Raw genomic sequence first — 10000 nt, forward strand, 5'->3', positions numbered from 1 at the left:
GTCCTACGTGCTCTCACCTGCAGAAACCAAAGAGCTTTACCCGCTGATGAACGTCGGGGATTTGTACGGGACGCTGTATGTCCCCAAAGACGGCACCATGGACCCTGCTGGTACCTGCACCACCCTGTCCCGAGCAGCCACTGCCCGTGGAGCCACGGTACCACAAAATCACACTGGATCTCACAGTTACAATCATAAGACCTCTTTCTGCCTATGAAGAATATTAATCTGTACAGAAACTTTTTCATTATTCATTTATTCACCTTTACTTTATTCCAGACATTTACATCAGTGCAGGAACTATAGCTCTGAATCTTTATTTTTCTTTCAGAAATTTACCTCAGGAACTTTATTTTTACTTTAGGAAATTTACCTCAGAAACTTTATTTTTACTGGAACTTTATTTTTACTTCAGGAAATTTACCTCAGGAATTTTTTTTTTCTTCAGGAAATTTACCTCAGGAACTTTATTTTTACTTCAGGAAATTTACCTCAGGAACTTTATTTTTACTGGAACTTTATTTTTACTTCAGGAAATTTACCTCAGAAATGTTATTTTTTACTTCAGGAAATTTACCTCAGAACCTTTATTTTTACCTCAGGAAATTTACCTCAGAAACTTTATTTTTACTTCAGGAAATTTACCTCAGGAACTTTATTTTTACTTCAGGAACATTTATTATACCTCAAACATTTAAACTTTAAACAAGGAACTTGATCTATTTCAAACATTTCTATAAAAAATATTCTGAAGTGCTTCCTGGTAGTTTACATTGGGGTTGCCAGATTGAATTTAATTCCATTTTTTGTTTGAAAAAAAACAACTTTAAACTGATGTCATGTGAGTAATAAATATTTAGTTATTAAATTAAAACACATTTACATTGTGGTGTGATGAAGCTCAACAACTCAGAACTGGTTATTTTCCCAAATCAGCACTTCACCGTATTTATTCCTCTTACACAACAACAATTAATGACTGATAATAATTCATATATTAATGAATGGAGGGGCACGGTGGCTTAGTGGTCAGGGTTGGGGGTTAGATTCCCACCTCCGCCTTGTGTGTGTGGAGTTTGCATGTTCTCCCCGTGCCTCGGGGGTTTCCTCCGGGTACTTGGGTTTCCTCCCCTGTTCCAAAGACATGCATGGTAGGTTGATTGGCATCTCTGGAAAATTGTCTGTAGTGTGTGTGTGTGTGTGAGTGTGAATGAGAGTGTGTGTGTGTGTGTGTGTGCCCTGTGATGGGTTGGCACTCCGTCCAGGGTGTATCCTGCCTCGATGTTCGATGACGCCTGAGATCACGCACAGGCTCCCCGTGACCCGAGAAGTTCGGATAAGCTGTAGAAGATGAATGAATGAATATTAATGAATGATGCATCATACTGTCTTTTGGTTTTTGTAGTTTTATTTAATGCTGTGGAACATCCATGAGCCAAGATGGTTCCTGAAATGAATAAGATAAAAGACGATGCTCTTTCATACTGTACGAGACGAGTTCCAGACAGGACCGCAGCTATAAAATAATTCTACTTTCTGTCCCCAGGTGATCGAGAACTGTCCCGTGACGGGCATCCAGGTGAAGACGGACCATATGGGTGTGAGGAGAGTGAAGGCGGTGGAAACAGAGTCTGGGACCATTGAGACTCCATGTGTGGTGAACTGTGCAGGTTTACTGAATATCACAACACACACTTCACTACACTGCATCCAGCTGCCTTCATTTTCATTTGATATTTAATTTAACATCATCACATGAATTGAATTTTATTTTAACTTATAACTAAATCAACGTTTAACATTGCAGGAGTGACTTTGGAAACTGAATGTTAGAATGTTTATTTTTATGCATTAAATCCTTTAATGTTTCCAATACAAATTTCTTCTTATATATTAGACACACAGAAGGGAATGTCTGCAGAAATGAGAAGGTTCTGAAGTGTTTGTTTGTGGACTTTCTTGCGTGGCCAGAAGAGGGCGCTCCTCACTAACACAAATTGGATGGTGCTCTTAACACAGGATGGGGATTAAAACTGGTTTAGACCTGATCCCATCTGTGTGTATAAAAACCTGTGTCTGATTAGTCAAGTGTTTGAACTGCTGTCTTACTGCTGGTCATTTAAAGGGGCTTTTAATGTAATCAAGTCAGAGATGAACTACGTCCACGTGTAATTAGTGATTTTTTTTTTTTAAGAGACTGAAACTGTGATGACTGATTAAGGGCATGACAGGAAATTTAATTATTCATTAAAATTCACAGATGGTGTGTAAGGAAGTGATCGTGTGCAGATTCACACACAAACCCACCCTCGTGGTGTATTGTTCAGGAAACGTGTAAATTATTAAACGTGTCCGTATGGAAGTGGATTTAAGTGTTCTGATGTAACAGGACGCCGCTGAACTCTCTGATCGGACCAAGCTGAGATCAGTGGTATAGGGGGCGTGGCTTAGTATTCTAATGAGCACAGTCATTTATCTGAGGCTGTGTGTGATGTGTTTCTGCTGTATGATGAATACTGATGAATGAATGAACTTGCCTCTGGTTTGTCAGGTGTGTGGGCCAGTAAACTGGGGGAGATGGCCGGCGTGAACGTTCCTCTCATTGCTATGCATCATGCGTACGTGGTGACTGAGAGGATTGAGGGGATTCAGGTGACTTTATTTACCTGTAACTGTAACACCCCCCCCCCCTCCTGTCCGTCACAGTAACCCTTCCTCTGTGTTCTCTGTCCTCTAACACATCTAATAATGTCACGTTTATGCAGTCCTCTCTATAACGCCCTGTCTGTAACACGTGGTCTGTCACACGTGTCTCTGTACTGTTTACTCTGAGAGGTTTCACCTGTAACTTCTCCTGTTACACTCACATTCTCAATCAGAACACTCCCCTGAAACAGTTCCTCTAACTGCCCCGTCTGTAAGGCCCATCGTACCCTCACATGGTGACTCTGCCCCGTCACGTGTGTGTGTGTCTCTCTCTCTCTCACTCTGTGTCTCACTGTGTGTGTGTGTGTGTGTGTGTGTGTGTGTGTGTGTGTGTGTGTGTGTGTGCGTGTGTGTGTCTCACTCTCACTCTGTGTGTGTCTCACTGTGTGTGTGTCTCTCTCTCTCTTTCACTCTGTGTGATTCTCTCTCTCCTTCACTCTGTGTCTCTGTGTGTGTCTCTCTCTCACTCCGTGTGTCTCACTGTGTGTGTGTCTGTCTCACTCTGTGTGTCTCACTGTGTGTCTGTCTCTTTCACTCTCTGTGTGTCTCTCTTTCTTTGTCTCACTCTGTGTGTGTCTCACTGTGTGTGTGTGTGTCTCTCTCTCTCTCTCTCTCTCACACTCTGTGTGTGTCTCACTGTGTGTGCATGTGTGTGTGTCTCTTTCTGTTTGTGTGTCTCTTTCTCTGTTTGTGTGTCTCACTGTGTGTGCGTGTCTCTCTCTCTCTCTCTCTCTCTCTCTCTCTCTCTCTCTCTCTCTCTCTCTCTCTCTCTCTCTCTCTGTTTGTGTGTGTCTCACTGTGTGTGTGTGGGTAGGTGGGTGTTGAATGTCTCAGAATAAAGTGACACTGTTATTCTTATCCCTCCTTATGCAATAACACATCTTTCACACTGCACCAGCAAAAACACAACAGTCTCCGTGAAATCGTGCTTCTCCACAGCTGAAAGCCTCAGTTAACATTATGCAACCTCCCTGCTGCGAGACTCGGTGTGTGTGTGTGTGTGTGTTGGTTTCAGTAGCTCTGTCCACCAGATGCCCCCCCCCCCCCCCCCCGAGCGTTACAGTAGCCGCTGTGGTTCGTCACGCTAGTCGTCTGCACTCTTCATGTCCCCAGTGTGTTAAGTGCCATGTGAGCTGGATGATGAATCGGGAGAACAGAAGCTCTCAGATCTGAGATAATTAAGCCCTTAAACTAGTGTGCACTTCACATGGACTATCAGACTGAGCAAACACTGGGGTCCTGAGTAGGGTCATGTGTCTGTAATCCATCTTCAAGATTTGTTTCTTATAATGATGTCTTTAGTGTTTAGTGTTTGTGCTTAAATAAAGTGTGTGTGTGTGTGTGTGTACAGCAGGGATTAAAGTTACGGGAATAATACACTGTTGTTCACAGTGAATATGTCTCGAGGGAATAATGAGATAATGTTCACTGTGTGACGAGATGTTGATGGGAAAAGAATTTACTTACAGCCACTAAGTCATCATTTTCACTAACAGCACGCCCCCAAGTGGTCTATTTATCCAACAATTCTAATGTATATCATTAATTACAAATTTATTTTAAAATTAAAATTATTTTGTCTGTTTATAGTTTTATTTGAATGTCTGCTAAACATCACTTCTATCCTCTCGGCTATAAACAGCGTTTCTCTCTTTATTCAGTCTTTTACAGTTAATAATAGGAAAACAAATCTAATCACCGCTTGTCATGTTACTGAGAAACTACAAACAAGTTGAAACTCCTTATTCAATTGTTTATTCCAGAACATGCCCAACGTGCGGGACCACGACGCCTCGGTCTACCTCCGTCTGCAGGGTGACGCTCTGTCTGTGGGAGGATACGAGCAGAACCCTATCTTCTGGGATGAGGTGAGTGTCCTACAGGGGGTCACGGTCACTTCACACACACACACACACTGACACAGTCACAATCAAAATTGTGTTTAAAGCTGCAGTGTTTCTGGTGGGATGTGCGAGTGTTTGCACGTTTCTAATTTCAGTCACTGTGTGGGAGTTTTATCCAATTTCAGTCACGACAGCAGCACAAACTCACTCAGGATAAAGTTTCACTTTTAGAGTATTTGTGTCTTTTACAGCATGATGTGTGTGTGTGTGTGTGTGTGTGTATGTGTGTGTGTGTGTGTGTGATGTGCTCCGTGCAGATTGTTGTGTGTGTCTGTGATAAACGGTTTGACGTAAACCGTGTGTCACTTTCCTGACCACATCACAGACAACTCGATGACCTGAGTGTCAGGTCAGTGGTCTGGTGTCGGTCACGGCCCGTTCGTGTCCCCACGTGTTGTCTCTTTGTGAGAGTCTGTGGTTTACAATCACAGGTGTCTGTGTTTAGTTTGTCAGCAGGTAGTTGTGAGCGAGTGTGTGATTCTGTTTGTAGTTCACTTTGCCTGTCTGTAGGTATCTGTAGGCACTTGTGTGGGTTGCTGCTTTGGGTTTCTTCTGTCTTTGTGTAGCGGTGGGTGTGGTCATGTTGGTTGGGTGTGGTCGTGTCGGTGGGTGTGGTCAGGTCTGAGGGTGTGGTCGGGCCGATGGTTTGTGGTTATGTCTGTAGTTGTCTGTGATAATGTCTGTAATTGTCTTCAACTAAATGTAAAAGTAAATGGGGTTGTGAATGTGTCTCTTACTGCTTGGGACTGGTTATGGCTGAATGTGTTTGTGGTCTGTAGTTGTGTCTGTTGGAGTCTGTGACAGTGACTTTGTCTGTATTTGTGGGTGATATCTGGTCTTGTGATGTAGTGTCTCCGGTGCTTAAGGTTGTGTCTCCGGTCATCCACCTTTATATTTTGTACATCTTTGGTTTTCTGCTGTTGTCTTTTGTGTTAGTGACGGTGTGTGAGTCTCATCAGAGGTTGTGTGTAGGTGTCTGTGGTTATCTCTGGTTGTGTCTGTGGTCGTGTCTGTAATTGTATGTATGTTTTTTGTCTCTGGTTATGTCCTGGGGTGTTTTTAGTTGTGACTGTGCTTGTGTTTATGTATCTTTGTTTACGGTTGTGTCTGTGACCATCTCTGGATTGTGGATGTCTGTGGTCATGTCTGTGGATGTCTGTGTCTGTGATCATCTCTGGATCTCTGTGTTTGTCTGTGGATGTCTCTGTGTCTGTCCTATAGGTCCTATAGAAGTCTGTATTCTTGTTGTGCAGGTGTCTGATAAATTTGCCTTCAGCCTGTTTGACCTGGACTGGGACGTCTTCATGCAGCACATCGAGGGAGCCATTAACCGTGTTCCTGCTCTGGAGCGGACTGGTATCAAATCCACTGTCTGTGGACCAGGTACGTGCATGTAATTTACTCATACACATGATGTTGCTGATTGGCTGACTGCATTGTGTGCGTGTTGATTGGTTGAGGCTGGAGCTCCTGCACCTGTGACTGTCTCTGATGGGAGCTGACAGGTGTGAAATGTTGTTGTCACAGAGCAGGAGCTCCGGGTCACGTCCACACGTATTGCAGGTAAATACGGCTTTGGGTTCTACCCCAACAGGCAGCGAGACCAGAACATGTAACAGGCAGGAGAACATGGAAAACAAACCTGCTTACCAGATTGTAAAGTCTTCTTTTTTTATTTTCCTTAAATAAATGATGTTTTTTCTTTTAATGGAATATTAATCTTTTCACATTAACCCTTCAACTGCCGCTCACATGATTCAGTGAATCGATGAGTCAGTCTGTAAATCAGGGGGAATCACTTGGCATCAGGGGAAGACTTAATCATCTCCAGACAGTGAGTGAGGAGTCGGCGTTCGTCTGTTGGGCCACGTTTCATTGGAGCGCTTATTTCATATAAAATATATTAATATTAAAACCATGTTTTTTGTTCTTCAGAATCGTTCACTGCGGATCACAAGCCACTGATGGGCGAAGCGCCGGAAGTCAGAGGATTCTTCCTGGGATGTGGCTTCAACAGTGCAGGTAACACACACACACACACACACACACACACACACACACACACACACACACACACACACACACACACTTACTTCACTCCTTTCATCACGGTTTCTTTTTCTTTCTTTTATGTCATTTATTAGATTTTTATGTTCAGTAGAGGTGATTGTAATTAGTCCTCATAGTGCTGTAACACGGGGGAATACTCAAAGGTGTGTGTGTGTGTGTGTGTGTGTGTGCGCAAGATGAGGATCAGTATGCACGGTCACGGAGAACTTTGGTTCTCTCTGTCTTGTTCTATTATATCCCACCTGTTCAGTGAGCTCCACCCACTCGCCTCACTGGGTTAAACAAAATAACTCCTCAGATATCTGTGGGTCTGAGAGGCAGTGAGGCAGTGAGTCTGAGAGGCAGTGAGAATGAGAGTCTGTGAGGCAGTGAGTCTGAGAGGCAGTGGTCTGAGAGGAAGTGAGCATTAGAGATGCAGCCTCACTGGAATTGAACAAAGTGATGGTGGGTTTCTATGGCGACCGGCAATGTTTCTCTAATAGGTGTGGACTATTACACTCGCTCGCTCTCTCTCGCTCACTCACATGCTAATTTTTTGACATAAACAGAACTCTATGCTAATGTCAGCAGCACCAGGCAATAAATAAACCGGATGTTCTCACACTGTTATGACACAACTTCATGTAGGGGACGAATTCAGTTCCTCAGTGTGACCTTTGACCTTCTCAGAGATGTGTACCTGCCTGTGTGATGTGTTTAATCAGCATCTCTTTGGATTTGATTAACAGGTATGATGTTGGGAGGAGGCTGTGGGAGGGAACTGGCTCACTGGATCATTCACGGCAGGCCTGAGAAGGACATGTATGGCTACGACATCAGGTACACGTGTGTGTGTGTGTGTGTGTGTGTGTGTGAGAGAGAGAGTGTGAGGGTGTGAGTGTGAGTGTGTGTCTCTGTATTTTTCTAAATCTACTTTAACACACTGTCTTAACACACATTATTGTTAATCAATGAGGTAGACAGGTGTGAGTGTGTGTATGTGTGTGAGGTGTGTGTGAGGTGTGTGTAAGGCATGCATGTGTTTTTTCAACTGTTTTGTTAACAGTCTGTCAAACCTACTGCAGGATACACACACACACACACACACACACACTGCATGTGTATGGAACATCATTACCACTGACCTGTATAAAACGACCTGAGGACTGTTGCATTTGTTACATTCTCACAAAACTGTGTGTGTGTGTGTGTGTGTGTGTGTGTGTGTGTGTGTGTGTGTGTGTGTGTGTGTTAGGAGGTTCCACCATTCCCTAACTAATAACAATCGCTGGATCCGGGAACGCAGTCACGAGTCCTATGCTAAGAACTACTCTGTGGTGTTTCCGTTTGATGAGCCTTTGGCCAGCCGCAACATGAGGAAGGACCCATTTCATCAGGTCCTATTAACACTCGCACACACACACACACACACACACAGACACACACACAGACACACACACAGACAGACAGACAGACATACACACAGACAGACAGACATACACACAGACAGACAGACATACACACAGACAGACAGACAGACACACACACAGACAGACAGACAGACACACACACAGACAGACAGACAGACACACACACAGACAGACAGACAGACACACACACAGACAGACAGACAGACACACACACAGACAGACAGACAGACACACACACAGACAGACAGACAGACACACACACAGACAGACAGACAGACATACACACAGACAGACAGACAGACACACACACACACAGACAGACACACACACACACAGACAGACACACACACAGACAGACACACACACAGACAGACACACACACAGACACAGACAGACACACACACAGACACAGACAGACACACACACAGACACAGACAGACACACACACAGACACAGACAGACACACAGACAGACACACACACAGACAGACAGACAGACACAGACAGACAGACAGACACAGACAGACAGACAGACACAGACAGACAGACAGACACACACACAGACAGACACACACACAGACAGACACACACACAGACAGACACACACACAGACAGACACACACACAGACAGACAGACACACACAGACAGACAGACACACACAGACAGACAGACACACACACAGACAGACACACACACAGACAGACAGACAGACACACACACAGACAGACACACACACACACAGACAGACACACACACAGACAGACACACACACAGACAGACAGACACACACACAGACAGACACACACACAGACAGACACACACACAGACAGACACACACACAGACAGACACACACACAGACAGAGAGAGAGAGCGAAAAAGAACGTTGGATAAAACTGAAATAAGAAATAAAGAGTTACTTTGGGATAAAAAGCTTTAATTATAAAAATGATTTGAATAATTAACCGAATGATCTGATGACTAATTAAACTAATGACTACACTTCGATACTGTATTTAAGTTTTCTTCAGTCACTGAATTGATTTCTGGATTCTGATTGGTCACAAGATGCTGAATATCATCAACGTGCTCGTTACCGCAACCCGATACGTTTCTATAGCAACAGCTCGTCCGTAGTGACTCGTACTTCAACAGATACGAATAAACAGATTTCTGAAATGTGGTGAAGTTTCCTATCAGGAGAATAAATGTGTGCATCATGTAAGGAAGGAGTCTCCGGTGTCAGCACTGTGGGACAGTCGGAGGTAAAGCTGGACGTTTGTCTGCATGTCCACATCTTCAGGACAGAAGGGTTCAGAGAGTATAAAGAGAGTCTGGTACAAAACCACTGCTTATAGCGAATAGTTATAATGAAAGTGACGACAGGAACTAAACTTCTTTCCACTAACAGGAAATAAAAATATAAATGGATAAAAAGTTACGACAGACATACTGAGGCTTCACACACACACACACACACATGCATACGCATACGCACACACCCCAAAACACTAGGTTCATGACTGGTCAACATTTGGAACTGATTGACAGATTGATGTTAGTCATGAGCGAGACGTAAATGATATAATGACATGTTTTGACAAAACGCTCCAGGCCTGTGATTGGTCGTCTGCTCAGTCAGTCAACCTTTGTTAACTTTGTTGTCCTGTAATAGTGGGCAGGTCTTTACCATGTTTATTATTGAGACTGTTTCTCATGATGTTGAGTTAGAGAGAAAGTGTGTGTCTGTCTCTGTGTGTGTGTGTGTCTGTCTCTGTGTGTGTGTGTGTCTGTCTCTGTGTGTGTGTGTGTGTCTGTCTCTGTGTGTGTGTGTGTGTCTGTCTCTGTGTGTGTGTGTGTGTCTGTCTCTGTGTGTGTGTGTGTCTGTCTCTGTGTGCGTGTGTGTCTGTCTC

At 43.8% G+C, this 10000-nt stretch overlaps 1 protein-coding gene across 1 annotated transcript in view; it reads left to right on the plus strand.

Moving 5' to 3' along the window:
• Window positions 1-10000, plus strand: part of sardh (sarcosine dehydrogenase) — a 27551-nt gene that overhangs the window by 4306 nt on the left and 13245 nt on the right. The window contains exons 4-11 of the mRNA XM_027162505.2: window positions 1-157; window positions 1547-1670; window positions 2552-2652; window positions 4470-4574; window positions 5864-5993; window positions 6546-6632; window positions 7409-7499; window positions 7915-8056. The exon at window positions 1-157 is cut by the window's left edge and continues 23 nt beyond it. Coding sequence (XP_027018306.1) covers window positions 1-157; window positions 1547-1670; window positions 2552-2652; window positions 4470-4574; window positions 5864-5993; window positions 6546-6632; window positions 7409-7499; window positions 7915-8056 — 937 coding nt within the window. The remainder of the gene's footprint in view (window positions 158-1546; window positions 1671-2551; window positions 2653-4469; window positions 4575-5863; window positions 5994-6545; window positions 6633-7408; window positions 7500-7914; window positions 8057-10000) is intronic.

This window comes from Tachysurus fulvidraco, chromosome 20, assembly GCF_022655615.1.
Source record: "Tachysurus fulvidraco isolate hzauxx_2018 chromosome 20, HZAU_PFXX_2.0, whole genome shotgun sequence".
In the NCBI taxonomy this organism is placed as follows: Eukaryota; Metazoa; Chordata; class Actinopteri; order Siluriformes; family Bagridae; genus Tachysurus; species Tachysurus fulvidraco.